This window comes from Antedon mediterranea, chromosome 3 (genome assembly GCF_964355755.1).
Source record: "Antedon mediterranea chromosome 3, ecAntMedi1.1, whole genome shotgun sequence".
NCBI lineage: Eukaryota > Metazoa > Echinodermata > Crinoidea > Comatulida > Antedonidae > Antedon > Antedon mediterranea.
The window spans coordinates 25,974,848-25,991,736 of record NC_092672.1 but is presented as its reverse complement, the minus strand read 5'-3'; the positions used below and the strand labels follow the sequence as shown (position 1 = coordinate 25,991,736).

Sequence of the window (16,889 nt, the reverse complement as noted above, 5' to 3'; positions counted from 1 at the left end):
ATATTATAAATCAGTGCATCACCTAGAGGTTCCATATAATGTTAAAAATTGCATTATCCTTAGATCCATCTTCCGGTGCCAGCCGACCAGCCGCCGGTTATAAGTTGTAAATCTATTTCAATTAGGCTGTTAGCAGATCTACTTAATCCATGTTGCTGTTTGCTTGAAGTTACAAAACTGCATGGTAAACATTGAATAAACAGCATTTGTATCGTCATGCTGCAGGATAGTCATTCATTTCCCGAAGTATCTCTTGTAAGCATCCGTAATATCAACATAATGTCCCACTCTATGGTTTGTATGCCTATGGGTTTTTTTTTTGCTCTGCCGGCAAACAAGCTTGTGTGAGGTGAATTGAATTCTCCTCTAATTTAGGAAACATTATTGATACTATAATGGGAAGTGCTAGTGTTGCCATTTTTTCTTTTTAAATCGTTTTATCTCAGATAAATATAACATCAAATCAACATCCACATAACACAATTTCAACATTTGTATAATTATCAATACAACTTGATTTTTTTTACATTTTTTTCATTTTATTTAAAAAAAAGTGTTATATAAAATGCTATTATTACACATAATTTCACATTTATAAATTTGGAGAATAGTATTGAACATAACGGTACAAAATCACCTCCATTTACTCAACCTAAATATTACAATACAGAAGAAAATATATATTTTTTAATTATTAAGTAGTAGGTGAATCGTATAACCATGGACTATGGTATTGGATTATTCCGTGGACAAATAGGGACCTGCTACAAAAGAAGAACATCCAGCAAGCTACATGTCAGAGGAATAGACAAACACATCGGGTAAAAGTATAATACTTGGCGGTGGTATAAACATATACAGAATGTTTCAACTAAATTCAAGTAAAGTACCGTACTCTATAACTTATATTTTTTTATGAGAAAGGGTAATCCGTATCTGCTAAAAATGGAAATAAAATATTGATTTTGTGGATTGTGTGGCAGATTTCACTAAGACCAGGTAGGTATGCTACACAATTAGACCTAATGTAACGCATAATTTCTCAAATATAGAATTCTGAATATGATAGAAAATTAATGTAATTATCTAGTTCTATACTAATGTTGCCAGTACAAACGCCAAGACAATGATATGGAAACTGTAATGTTTTAGCAAGGCTTTGTTTGGAGCTAACCCTTCACAGCTGAGCCAATCTTCTCCAAAATCTCTAGGGTACACGTTTTCGTCCACTCGCTGCAGATTTTCGTTAAAGTACCAGTACTGTCCGTTTCTCACAAAATACGTATTACCTATGTTGAAACGATGTGCATTGTTGACAGAGGCAAAATAAAAAAATGGTATTGGTTTGTTTGAAAGAAAGTAGTGTTCATAATCTAAGTTTTTAAGATTTGATTTTGCATTTATATTAAATCATCGAAACTTCTGAAACGGAATTAACTTGAAATTGCAATGCATTTTTATTGTTAATTCAGAAACAAACAGAATATGACAAGGTAAGGTACTACCATATCCCACTTATAATAGGCCTACAATATAAATTCATAAAAAAATTATTCTTACCGTCGAGCCATCGAAATGCTGCATCGAGATTATCGGGGACACCAGGCCAGCCTGTTGCTATATCTCTAGGGTAGTCGTCATCTACGCGTTTATTTACTTCATTGTAACGCCAATACTGATCACCCTTAAAGAAGTAAGTGTAACGGGTGTTGCCCCATCTTAACGTTGCATCAAGATTATTTGGTAAATCCCCAAGGTTTGATATGAGAGAGGGAAAACCTCGTACCATGTTATTTCCATTATACTCCCAATACATATTACCTGAAGAAAATAGACTGACGAGGTTAATTCATTGAATGCATTATTGATTAACAATAAAATAAGCTCTATACTTGAGCTGGTAAATGTACATTTTCTTTTGTAGGCCAAACAAATAATATTCATATTATTCCTTCGGTAACATGTTATACCAATCGAAGATACGTATGTTAAGAAATTTTATTTCAGTAATGTATACATTTGTTTGTAAAAGTGATGCAATTGAAGATGGATACCATTTTCTGTGTTACTAGTTAGTTACGTGGAGGTTTTAAAATTAAGGCGACTGGCCTAATATTAAATGACCTAGATCCTGATTCATGAAGACTGAATGCGACATTGATTCTTGCAATGACATATTATTTTTGTATTCAGATAAGAAGATTTAAAAGAATCAGTATACAATTTCGTCAATGAACATAATTTCAGAACTTATATGTATATTTTAAATAGTCAAGCGCGTAGGCTTCTTCAAACTTAAGAACAGACCTTTGAAGAACATGAAAGCACCGTCAGTTGAGCGTTCGTATGATGCGTCTATATTGTCTTCCAGATCGTTAAAGAAAGCAGACGTTTCACTAGGATAACCTTCCATTACACTACCACGCATAGCAAGACGTAGAAACTGATCACCCTGTGTATACATATGACTGTAGTTAGTACATTAGCTACATAGAGAAACATGCATTTAAAAAAAAGTAATTCATTTCATACACAACAAGTCACGTGATAGGCTACACATGCGTATGTATCCCATTTTCAATTATAATAAAATTAAAATTATGTGGGTTTTGTTGTCAATTCATGCCTACTGTGTTCGGCTTGAAGAATATAAAAGATATACTCTCGTATTTTACTTCCACTAAATGATATTTTGCCAGATTGGACATAAACAATGCACAGTGCATGTTATTTGCACTGGTTGTAGATATGAATATACAATGACAGGCCATTATTATGTAAGCCTTCTCACAAATAATAGGGCCTATATATTGTAGGCCTACATGCATTGTGTTATATATATAAATATATATATATATATAAACACAAGAGGCAAAGAACATTAGTTCTAAACCGCCCGGTGATATACTGAAATTTAATTAATTAATTTGAAACGATAAAGATGAGGAAATCTGTGAGAATGAGAAAAAGTCGCCCCAACCGAGACTCGAACTCGGACCGCCTGCTTGATATGCAGATGTCCTAACCATTAGACCACTGGGGCTTTTATGGTATTGTTCGAACTCGATTGGATAACGACTCTTTAACATTCTCGGCGTGGTACGGCGGAACATCACTAGTCCTCAGTTATATATATATATATACATATTTAAATGTTAATGACAATTAACTTACTTGAAATATGTAAAGTTCTCTCCTTAGAAAAGATATAGCGTCGATATTGTTATTACATGATTCCGGCCTAGCGGGATTGGTAGGGAAGGGTGTGACCATTGGCATCCGCGGCGGTGTCTCTGTCATACGACCGACGGGTGGGTTGGTTGGCACGGGATTGCCTCCATCTTGATTTGATCCTTAAAAACAAATCATTTCAAAAAAACATTGTACTGCTGTGCTTTATTGATTGGAGCCTTGTTACTTCTAATCATCTACTATTTATTGTTTCTATTTTCTTAGTGTTGAGATATTGAGAGGGTTATGTGTCATGTTTGGAAACAAATTTGTATACAATTTGGAAATTATAATAATAATAATAATAACAATAACACTAATAATAATAATAATCAGCTTACCATACAACGCCTGTATTCCATTAATATCATCTAGAGGAAGTCGAAAATTTCGAACATAACCAGCATAGTATGGCGCCATCAGTGCGTTTGGATCGCTTGAATGAGCAAGACCCATACTATGACCAAACTCGTGCGCTGCAACTTGGAATAAATCGATTCCTGAAAAACAAAAAAACCCAGACGATAATTCCAATCGCGTTTGACTATAACGTTTTGTAGGATATAAGTACTTTTTTGCAATAGTTACCTAAATTTCCATTAACAGAGAATGTTTCACTTTCATCAAAATGAGCATCTCCACCAATTGCCATTTCCGTAGGAAAGTACGCATGTGCAAGAGTACCACTCGGTCCATCAAAATCGTTACCATCACCATGTTCACCTGCTTGAAACAGTATTAAAATAATTGCGTCACCTGACGTCACTTCTTGGAAGCGTAACGGTGTGACGTCGCTCCAAACTTTGAAAGCTTGTTCAATTGCAGATCTGGTCTCCGCTTGCGTCAAATCAGGAGAATAATTCAAATACCTGTTTAAAATATGAAATGTTCTATGGATAACAATAATATTTGTTTTTCTTTTTAAAGAAATGTATGTGGTGTCTGCCTTTGCAATCTTCTTGCTGAGTCACTTGGCGACTGCATTACATGTATACATGATGCTCATTTTATTATATCTATTACAGGGCGAAGTCATATCAGTATGCTACCAAACTTCCGAGTACAAATGATACGAGAATACATTGCATACAGATTCACTTTTAAATGTATTGCCTAATCATTATTCGGAAATTATTGTTTGTTTGTCTCTCAGATTTGTTCTAAATAAATAAATATTACAATTACTAATCAACCATTGTCGTCACATGTTATTTCCGATATACGGCGTCACATCTTCACATTTCTAGAGTGAGTCTTCCATGGTTTTGATCATTATTTCTTTCTTTCTTAAAATAAGTGGCGTTAATATCAATGGAACCATAGTAATTATTTCCCATAGTTTTAAGCTCTGTCTACACTATTAAACTGGTTTGACAAAAATTGTGTGCCAAAATATGGTAGTGGTATGACATCATCATGTCCATGGGCAGATCACATTTTTCTGTCACATAAAGTTTGATAGTGTATACAGAGATTAAGGCCTAAACTCACCTATACGTTATAGTAGTACTACTCCATCGACTTCCTGAAAATGCATATCGTCTGGCACGCACAGATCCTGGGGTATTTAAAATATCTTTTACTCCACATCGTGGCTCTTCCATCTTTTCCATGGTGGCTGTATTCATGTTTCCAGATTGTTCCATTCCATTAAATTCCTGGAATTTCATAATACCTTCCTCCATTTCCTCATCCGTATGTTGACTTCCATGTGTCATTGGTTCCATATAACCATATTTCATCATGTAGTTCTACAATAGAAAGTCACAATGTCCGTGAATAAGTGCATAAGTCACAATGGTAATTGATATGCAATTAATTAGTGCAATGGCGCAAATAATTTCATGAAGAAAAGAGAACATTTCATCTTTTATCGAATAAAATTATTTGGCTCATTGCACGAATATAAAACATGTATTATTTATTTTATAAAACACCTACTATGGAATAGGTCAACATATTCCTAGGCCTAGGCTTGGGTAGAATGGCAGATTAGCGATACGAAAAATTGAACAAGGCCATATAGATTGCTGCAGTCGCGTGCTTAGTGTTTACCGACCGACCGACCGACCAACCAACCTACCAACTGACCGAAATTACTGAACATGTTTAAAAATGTTGAAATGTTTAAAAACAGTTATATTTTCTTAATTTACACGTACGTAGCCTGTCACTTTTGATGTGCTCGTATAACGTAATTTCGAGTTGAAAAGTAAGTCAAGAAAACAGAAATCGGGCAAAAAGAGTGCGCAATAACATTTAACGTGCAGTGCGCGTGCAAAAATCTGCGCACTCATGGCAATTTTGTAAACGCTTAAAATTACCTGAAACGTAGGCCTACTCTTATTTCAAATTTTGAAAATTTTAAGCGCGCGTACGCATGCGTTACATGCGCTACGCACGTAATTGTATTGCCATATGATGATTTATGCCCTGAAATTTATGAGTACCAAATTTTATTTAATTGTGATTCATGGTTGTGAAGATATGATTACAAACGTGATTTCGTTAAATCGTGCGTAGACCGCGTAATTTTGTATTGCGCACCGTGAAAACATAACCACATCGATTCCTGGCCATAAGGAATATACTGTGAAAAATTGACTTAGCTAGATTAAACTGATATCAAGATAAGGTCAGAAAGCGATAAAACGCATAGTGATACCGGACCGACAGACAGACCGACAGACCAACAGACCGACAGACCGACAGACCGACCGACCGACCGACATAGTGAACTATAGAGTCGCTTCCACGCGACTAAAAACTGATCAGGCGAATACTGTTTTTTTTTTCAAAAATTCCACGTCTTAAACCCGTTTTCCTGTTGACGTTAATAGACGCTATCGTCGTTGATAGTTAACAGTTCAACTACGATCGTTTGAAAACGATCAAGTTGAAATGATAACGATAGCGAGTACCCTTTCCTGTAAATCGTTAACATTTTAATTTTTACGTAGAAGATCGCCGATTATTGTTAACGATAGCGTCGAATAACGTCGACAGGAAAACAGGCTTTATTTAGTTGTTCCCATTAATTAATCAAGCTCACAAAAACGAAAAAAAATGGAGTCCTGAAAATGTAATAATGTTATGTAACTTTTAGATCAATAATAGACTATATGGAGGTTTCGCAATCTTACGAATACGATAACGACAACGGATACGTCACGCACACGTATTCGTTTTCGTAAGCCATAACAAAATCTGTTTCGCATGGCAACGAAATATTGAGGCGCGTCCAAAATATGACTGCGGTAAATTTGAGCGAAGCGCAGGTACGTGTTGCTTGGTGCTTGGCTACCAAAGCCTAGCGTAACATCAAAGCGAGTGAAGACTTTATAAACTGCTATTTATCAAAATTGACGAGGCATTTTAGTAAATTACTTTAGTAAATTACTTTCAATAAATCTATAATTATATTATAATCATGAATCATTCCTGATTCAAATGCAAAATGTGTAAAATAGATTAAAAACTATACTCGTTTTGTAGTTACGAAACACGAAAACGCTTTACGAATATGAAATGGGGATCAGCTCAAAAGTTTCACAAATGTGTGACGTATCTGTTTTCGTTATCGTATTCGTAAGGTTGCGAAACCTCCCTTATATTAAAAGAAATACGGGTAAAAATGTAATCTACATTTTCAGTTTGTCCAAACCATAGTCCTAGTAACACCAGTGAAGTATAAGAAATATTCAATTATTTTAAAATGAAAAGAAAACGATATTAGCGTTCCTTTTTGAAGAAGAACTAAAGAACATAACAGTTCAATCATTATTTAGATCCACTTGAAATTATTTCAAGAATTCTTTAAAGGTTGAATTTAAATGAGCCATAAAGTAACCAGTGTTACAAAAGTATCTAATTATTTTCGGTTATAGCAAGATTTCACAGATTGTTAACTATCAATAAGATAAATAAATAAAACTTAAGTGTATATATTTTCGCATAAGTGATTAATTCCCCAAATAAAAACATTAGTTTGTACACGTCCAGCTAGGTCAGTATTCAATTTGATTACTGCCAGATTTCTTTTGCTTTTAATTAAATTTATATATTAATATATGAGGATTTTGTCTCGGCTTTAATATTTTTTATTTCATCATCTCCCTACAATGTCACCATTAACAGGGCTGAAAGACATACAATATTGCACGACATGTGACTCACAATCGTCCAATCAAATGACAGGAATTTATTTAGGTGTTATATAAAACATAATATACAAGCACAAATCTACAAATAACAAGACAACATTTGTTGGTTTCTATATCCTCATTTTGTCCTTCGCTTTAACATCCTGAATACTTAGGCCTACACGTCGCCGCAATAAGGAAGTAAATGACTTCGCTTATGGACTGGCAATGATGTAAATTTATGCTAAGTACTGTAGTTCCTCCTTGTTCACATTATGGAGCTCTATAATCCTACCATACGTTGTAATTATAGAAACAGTTTATGCTCTTACCTTTATTTCTGTTATCGTGTTGAAAGATTAGGCCTATTGTTTGCGTAATTTTGTTGATGTAAATAGAAGTATTTCAATATGGCAGAAAGTTTGAACATGGTTTATTATTTCACACGCACGTACATTTCAAAATACGTTAAACATTATAATATACACATTGTAATTATAGAAACAGTTTACGCTCTTACATTTATTTCTGTTATCGTGTTTAAAGATTATTGTTTGCGTAATTTTGTTGATGTAAATAGAAATATTTCAATACGGCACAGTAGAAAGTTTGAACATAGCTTATTATTATTTCACACGCACGAAACTTCAAAATACGCGCAAGCAAATACAAAATAAAGCTCTTTCTACACTACCAAACTAGTTTGACAAAAAAGTGTGATGTGCCCAAATATGGTAGTGATATGCTTAAATATGGTAGTGATACAACATCATCATGTCCATTTATGGGCACATCACATGTTTTTGTCACATATTTAATAGTGTAGACAGAGCTTAAGAACAACGACAATTATCATTCTCGATATCCGTATCTAACGTTCACATCAAGCCGTATTTCTTCTGCTCAATTGTGTGGTGCCACCGAACCGAACACCTGTAACAGGTGAACAACGCATTCCTTTTTTTGTTACTCCTTGTTTTAGTTATGATACCGTTATCCATGCTTATATTGGTGACCACTACAGCAACAGTCATATTTATCCCAACTATCCCGAATCATCGTCTAGTGACTGTGAAGTGTGAAACTCCATGGCTTTTACATTTACATTAGTCTTAACTTCAGTCTATTTATGTTTACGCTACATCATAGTCATAACAATACCAATTAAACCCACTTTCACTTCACAAAAACGTATTCTAATGACTAACCCAGCGTTTTAAAAGAAAGCTTGTGTTGGTTGGAGTGTAGCTTAACATACTAATTAATGAAGAGATTACTCGTCACAATTGTAAAGAAAATAAGACACAGATTGTAAAATGTATAGGCCTACATATGCTGAAATAGCTTTTTTCTATTATGCAAAAGCGACATGACAATCTGTTTAAATGTTTATAGTTTGTCTATACTGTATAAATAATATACGGGTAGGCATACTTACTATTTGTGTTTCATTCATTCGTTGACTGGAAGCATATACCAGGAACGCTAGTAAAATTATAATTCTCTGCATTGTATTTCCTCTAGCTTACACACCTTAGAGTACTAATTACAGACTACACATTATGTAGAAATGCACGGGTTCCTTTAATAGGCATAAAGCAACAATTTATACCTGTGTAAACGGAAGTTATATCAACCTGGTCTAAGGTTGGTCTTCTGATAGGAAATATAGTAGCCAATGATTTGTTGTTACTTTACCAACAGAAACTATACCAACTAGCGTTAAGTGAAGGTCCTATGACTATTATTACGTCATCAGCTGTGAATACAATCACTGGATTAGTCGAGTGACATCGGATCGGATGAGTTTGCTAAATCTTAATTATGCTATTGAATCATCGATATATATAAAACGGACCTACTTTTTTTCTGGAAGTTTAAAATGTCGATATTTTTAAATGTATTTCTATTTTTAAATACAACATTAAAGCCTTCTTATAACGCTTGTTAAAAAAATATCACAATAGAACAATGAATATAGGCTAATTAGGAAATAAGAAGAAATTAAAGGATGTTTTTACATTATAGTGACGAACATTACATTTCACATATGTATTTGATGAAATTCTTGAATTGTTTTTTCAGAAAGTTATAAATAGCGTCCGTCCGATTTTGATTGGAGTGCAAAATGGGAAAATCTAAATACTCTATAGGGAGAAATGATCAGTCAAATATTATATTATCTTGTATAACTGGTATGCTATCATAATTAATGTAATGTTTATAATGATGAGGTATAATAAAAAGACACTTCAATAATTCACCGCTTTTTCCATCTTCTAACGAATATTAAAATACTATGTAATGCGCAACGGCGATAAAGGGCTACATGGAGAGGTGTGGGTTTCATTCGCGCAATATTCACGACTGCCGACTATTCACGACAGGCTCTTCTCTGTAAACAGAACATGTTAAAATACTGTAATAAATATATTTATATATATATATATATAAGATAAGATATTAGATAACAATTTTAAAACAAGTTCCTTTGTTTTATTGTATCAGGCTATGGGATACCTATCGAAAACACCCACAAAACCACAATATATGCCTAAATCCAATAAATGTACGGATCCAAACTAATATTGATTGATAATAGTTCGATCGTTCATATAATAAGGTCGTCTACAAATCCGGAAAACCCCTCTTATGTTTATAAAATTATCACTTTCCATGATAAATGCAGTAAACTTTTCTATTTCTATCTTTTAGGTCATGGATTAGTACATTATACGCTAAATTGTTTAAAAAAAGCAGGTACAGATAAAGAACATAAGCAGTATTGGAGAATATCGGATTAATAGTTCGAAAGAAATCCGGCTATTAAATGTACAGTAAGCTTATTTACTCATTTATAATTAAGCATACGATTCTTTGGTATTTTCCAGTCGTTTATACATTAAGGTCAAACTGAAACTTTTGTTTTATTTTTTAAGCAAAACAGATTAACTAACTTATGTTTATTTATAAGCCTGAATAAGTTAACATTTTTAAAACACAAACAACTTATTGATACAATAGGCCCTATGGCCTATACAAATATAAATAAATATAACTCTAAATATAGACCGATTAAAGCCGACAAAGCACAATTTCTTAATACCAAACATTCCATCACGCTTTATAATAACAACAAAAATACTGCGTCGCTATCACAAAATGAATCGAAGCGACAACAAGACAGTTGTTTGCTGATTGAACCGTCTCTTATATTTATTGCACCGCCCTTTATACTGATTGAATCGCCCTTTATACAGATTGGATCTTACTTAATATAGTTTGAACCACCCTTTATACTGATTGGACCGCCCTTTATACTGATTGGACCGCCCTATATACAGATTAGATCAACCTTAATACAGTTTGAACCCCCCTTTATACTGATTGGACCGCCCTTTATACTGATTGGACCGCCCTATATACAGATTTGATCGCTCTTAATACAGTTTGAACCACCCTTTATACAGATTGGATCGCCTTTTATACTGATTGGATCGCCTTGAATACAGTTTGAACCATCATTTATACTGATTGGACCGCCCTTTATAGTGATTGGACCGCCCTATATACAGATTTGATCGCTCTTAATACAGTTTGAACCACCCTTTACAAAGATTGAATCACCCTTTATACTGATTGGACCACCCTTTACACTGATTGGACCGCCCTTTATTCTGATTGGATCGCCCTTTATACAGATTGGATCGCCCTTTATACAGTTTGAACCACTCTTTATACTTCCTTATTGGACCGCCCTTTATACAGATTGGATTGCCCTTTATACTGATTAGGCCGCCCTTTATACAGACTGGATCGCTCTTTATACTGATTGGACCGCCCTTTTATTTATACTGATTGGACCACCCTTTATACTGTTTGGACCGCACTTTATACTGATTTGACCGTCATTACGGATTAAACCGCCCTTTATACCGATTGAACCGCTTTCTATACTGATTATTATACTGTACCATGAACTTATAACAATTTTGCTATGCTCTATTTTATGATCGTGGTAATAGTATTTGTAAACATTACCATAAGTATAAAACTGACTAAAAATAACGAGAGGGAAGCCATGATTCGACGTTTCGATCCTATTTGATCATCATCAGTATGAACATCATCAGTATGAACATCATCAGTATGATCATCATCAGTATGAACATCATCAGTATGATCATCATTCCTGATCATGTTCAGATAAACATCGAATCATGAATTTGTCGTCAGTTTTTGTTATTTAAACATAATTAGTGCATCTATTTGTTTTGTAAAAATTATTTCAAACGGATTTTGTTTTCATAACGTAATTGTATTATTGATACATCCAGCGTAAATATTATTTAAAACATATATTTGTTTAAATTATCATTTTTATTATAATTATTTTTAAATATTGCAATATAGGCTATTCTGTGTAAAATAAATATTAAAAAAACATGCTACTCTGCTTCCTTGCCATTCATCTGAGACGTTACCCCGTCGGTCCCTACGGTACCTTTGCAAGAATAGAAACATGTAAATGGAAAGAAATATGAAAAGAATACAATGAAGGTGTCGAACACCTATGGTACTTCTTTCATTTGCAATTCCTATACAATACACTCATAATAAAGAGCTAGCCTATCACCAAAAATATTGTAATACAAAATTAAATTCTATAAATCATAGTTATATAATTTAACTTGACTAATAATGACTTGAATAATATAGATGTGGATGATATGACGTCACTATTCTAGGTATGACTATTGTAACATAGTTTAAGCTTGTTATAGATTTACGTACTAATGCCATTAAGATAAAAGTCAGTTAAAACGTTAGCTATAACGGGGACTGATTTCCGCCAATGAAAAACGCCGTAGGGCACTATAACGCCCTAATAAGGCGTTATAACGCCCTAATACGGCGTTATAACGCCGTATTATTATAAAATATTGTTTTCTTTGGCGGAAATCAGCCACCGTAGTTACGTAACTGTAGACTAATCTATTATTATTTTCTTCCGACGACAGAGACATTCTTTTTCGTTTTCGTTTGAATCGGTAGAAATTATTGTTGTAGAATCTGGAACTGTTGGTGTCGTGGAATCTGCAACAGCATCCGGATTTGATCCTATAAAAACGTTAATGATTATGGGCCATTAGTTGTATTCTTAATGAAATAGGCTAATGATTCTAAAATATCACATGGAATGGAACTAACATCAGAACTTACAGACACTGTTTTGTGATGTTGATTTACTTCGTTATACAATTGTTAGTTACACTTACGTCAATGATTTATAATACGCGGTTTTGAAAGTAATGGTTTACCAATGGTAATGGTCGTGGTTTTTAGCTTTCGAGATTTGGAAATGTAAGAAATGTTTGCGTCAAAAAATGATCAGTTGGATCAAATAGAAAAAATAACCTATAAGGTAGTCGAGAGAAAAAAAAAATCACGACTATTAAAGTAAATACAATTTCAATTGCATCTGCTTAGTTTTTCCTACGTTTTGATTGTTTTGCGCAATTTTCGCTTTGGAAAGGTAGGAAAATAATCTAAGAATACTACTAATTTCGCTGTAGCGAAAAGCAAAATAAAAGAATCAAATATGAATATGCATACGATAAGCTGGCCTTGTCGATTCGCACGAATAAAATGATTCGCCTACTGGAAAACAGACTTTAGGGCCTACAACAAAATTGGCAAATGTGTACGTCCTTTCAGCTTGTATTCAATTATATACGTAAATTATATGAGTTTATAATTATGATGATGATAAATAATATATTGACGAGTTTATCTCATCCTCCAAACCACCTACCGTAAACATATTGTATGCCATCAATGTCATCTTGTGATAGTTGCAAGTTAGGGCTGTACACTGGGTAATATGGATACATTACTGCCGTTGCGTCTGTGGAATGGTTAAGGCCCAAGCTGTGTCCAAACTCGTGTACAGCTACATAAAACAAATCAATTCCTACGACAAAAGTAATTAACTCCAATTATCGTTTGTTAAGAAACCATTAAATTAAGCCTACACTTGATAAAGTACACACGAATTTACAAATCCTACCTGGTGCTCCATTAAGTGTAAAATCCTCGTCTTCATCAAAGTGTGCATCTCCACCTAAACCAGGTCCGGGGTAAAACGCATGCGCAAGTACACCAGAAGGGCCATCAAATGGAAAATCATCTCCATGCTCCCCAGCTTGAAACAGAATTTCAATATCACCATTTTCTGAAACTTCTGTAAATACTAAAGGTGTGACATCACTCCAGAGTTTAAGAGCACTCTCAACAGTTTCCCTCGTTTGATTCTCAGTCAGGTCGGATGAATAATTCAAGAAACTTTAAAAATCGGAAATGTTAAAATATGAAGACAAATTACGAATACATACTAGGCCTACAATTTACAACAATTTTGTTCGTTTGAAAGGAAAATGAAATATGACACTGACGAGTACTGATCTAGAATTGAAAATATGAGGTTCAATACATTAATAAAAAAAGTATTAATATATATTAATAGTTGATAAAAATGAGAAAGAATATGACTTGCTGCCACCTCATGTAAGCTACATCCCACAATCCTGGAAAATAAATAAGCGTCTTCATAGCTGCGCATGCGCCGTTAAGCTGACTATTCTAAAATCATATATTATTATTAAAACTAAATTATTGCCCTACATACGACAAAGACATACACGATAAAACACATTTCAACAACGATATAATAATTCAAATTTTTAAATAACGTTTTTTTCAGTAACTTTCTTGAGTCAGATTCTGATTTTCAGCAATATATATAGATAGACATATATAGATAGATATATATAGAAAGATATATTGTTCCCTTGAATTTAAAAAAAAAATTTTTGTTGTTGAAGAATATGCCATTTTTATGTCACATAGTTAAGTATTTACCAGAAAAATTGTAATTTAAAGCAAAAAAAAACCAGAGAAATTGGTTTGGGTTAAATATAACAGTTTAAAAATAAAACTTTATACAAGGGGATTTTTTTTTTTGGTGCGGATTACCTAATTAAATTGATTTTGTGCTTACACATTCAAAGTCTGATTTTATAAATCTTTATTTTTCATGATTTTGGGGGACAATGCATCTTTAATAAATCCTCAACACATACACGTCAATTGAGCGATCAAACTGCGCATACGATTTATAGCATATATTCCATTTATCATGTTTACTTGTACGAATTTGAATTTAATGTATATATAGCCTAAAATATTTATTCTAATAATAAAATGAATTGATATATTTCAATACGTTTAATGTTTAAAATGTAGTCGATTTATTTAAATTTAAATTTGAACGAAATCAATACAAACAGGGCCACCGTGATTTATTTTAACATGTAATTAACTAAGTAAGAAAAAAAAGTTAAGCTCGCTTTATCATAAGCACACAACGCAAATCCGTAAGCGCCACGCAAATAATGTTACCAATTGTGACACGATGGATCATCCGAACTGTCGCGTCGTGATTGGTCTACATCGTTTGTCTGAGTGAAACCAAGCTTTAATGAGTGTCCGTACGATGGATAAGAATAAAAGCTTTAATTTAAAAAAAAACAATCTAAAATGATGGACATACCTGTAGGTTAAGGATGTGCTTAACCACCTTTTCTCACTCCATGAATATTTTAACTGCATGTACGACTTCGGTTCTTCTATGTCCTTTAAGCCACATCTTCGTTTTACCATCATAGCAGATGTTTCCTCTGTCATAGTACCAGTTCGTCCTAGATCTAATGTAGTTTGAAACAACAGAATGCCTTCACGCAAGTCACCGTCCGAACGTTCTTTCCCGTCTGTTATTGGGCTTAGATAGCCAAATCGTTCCAAATATGCCTAAGATTATCATTATACCAAAAAATAGAATGCCATGGTCAAACTTTGTCGATCAGACAAGTTAGTGTCTTTCTTTTAAATAGGATAAGCCCATTAAAAATCCGCTCTACTGTATGAACTGTTCCCAATTCGGCCAAAACAGAAAACCAGTCACAACTTAGATTGGTCAAATAACTTAATTCAGAATGAGAACAATGCTTATACTTCTTATTTCAATCCAACAATAATAAAAAAATCATTACGTAAAAACAGTTAACAACCTGTTAACAACATAATGATTGGCAATGAATGAAACTGCACAATTTAGATTCAATGCTTAAATGTCGTAAATTGTTGTTCTTGCTTATTCCATACTTGCATATTTTATTTCTTGTATTTTTACTTTGAACAAGTAAATAATGATAGAACTACAGCATTGCTTCCTTTTTAGTCGCGTGGACGGTTCCACTATGTCGGTCGGTCGGTCTGTCGGTCTGTCTGTCGGTCCGGTATCACTATGCGTTTTAGTACGCGACTTATGGCTGTTGGCCTTGTTTTATGATGTTTCTAATACTATTGTTTAAGAAATTGTACAAAACGTTTCTTACCTCTTCAGACTTTGACAATCGTCTGCTAGAGACTACTGTAATGTAAACAAAAGCCTGCGTCAAATATACAATTAGTTTTACCATGATGTCAAACCAGTATGCCTACTGTCACTCAGACTTATGAAAAAATACAACATGGATAGACAAAAATATGGCTGTTTTATGGGTATCTAGTTAGAAAATAATAAACATAAAATCAATCAGGCCCAATATTTTGACTAATTGTTTACACTCAATTGCACACACAACTGCCTAGTTATGCAACTATAAAGGTATCATGCAATTGAAGCGTTGGTATGTATTAAGTCAATATACTTTGTATAATTATTTTTCCGCTCTGTATTCACCAATTTGTTTAATAGCCACGGCCGTGTTGCTATCAAAAAAATGTCTGTACTTAACCTTGAAAACACTGGACTTCGTCTCCAATCGTTGTGCTCATTCGCCTTTATACCCTCTGTAATGGTCTAAATAAGCAAAATAGCTCAGTCGAATTATTACTACCCGTTTTCTGGGTGCGTTTTAAACTTAGATTTAAATCGAGAGATAAGCACAGGAGGTATTAATTCTTTTTTTCGATGTCTGCTTCGATTAACCTGCGATGTGTTTAGTATGGTACTGTCCTTTGAACCACATTAATCCGTACTACAAATTGTTGGCACCAGAGTTGTTCCAGTCAACAAAACAAAACAATTAGAATTAGATAACGTATAATTGATATGCAAATGTTATGTTACATTGTATTTGTAATTTAACAAATTTGAAAGTATGCCAATAAAGTGACGATTAACAATTTGAAGATTTTGAAAATATTCATTTAAAATTAATCTCGAAAAGTTTATAAGTTAGCAAACGATTCGAAAAAAACACTACTGTACTATTCTAGTTGTTGGTTCCGTAAATGGGAATGGTTTTCAATACATCAAGCTCTATGTCGTTAACCAGCAATAAACTTTGATTTTAAACCATGTTGTTGAAAACACAATAAGGAAACTTGAACTTAAATTGGGCATTTAAGAATAAAACATAGGTAAAATATAATTGCTAATGATTTATTTAT

General features: G+C 33.5%; 1 protein-coding gene and 1 non-coding gene across 2 annotated transcripts; both read right to left on the bottom strand.

The window, feature by feature from the left end:
* Window positions 1-539: 539 nt before the first annotated feature.
* LOC140044216 (matrix metalloproteinase-17-like) lies at window positions 540-16,003 on the bottom strand. The gene is made up of 13 exons (XM_072088693.1): window positions 15,830-16,003; window positions 14,986-15,242; window positions 13,444-13,718; window positions 13,189-13,347; window positions 12,365-12,494; window positions 7,352-7,370; window positions 4,723-4,982; window positions 3,820-4,100; window positions 3,573-3,731; window positions 3,175-3,353; window positions 2,308-2,452; window positions 1,561-1,821; window positions 540-1,289 (listed from the first exon to the last, which is right to left on the bottom strand). The coding sequence occupies exons 1-13, from the start codon at window positions 15,911-15,913 to the stop codon at window positions 1,093-1,095; spliced, it is 2,406 nt and encodes an 801-aa protein (XP_071944794.1). The 5' UTR covers window positions 15,914-16,003; the 3' UTR covers window positions 540-1,092.
* Trnad-auc (transfer RNA aspartic acid (anticodon AUC)) lies at window positions 2,972-3,043 on the bottom strand. Its single transcript has one exon. It is a non-coding gene; the product is annotated as a tRNA-Asp (tRNA).
* Window positions 16,004-16,889: the final 886 nt, after the last annotated feature.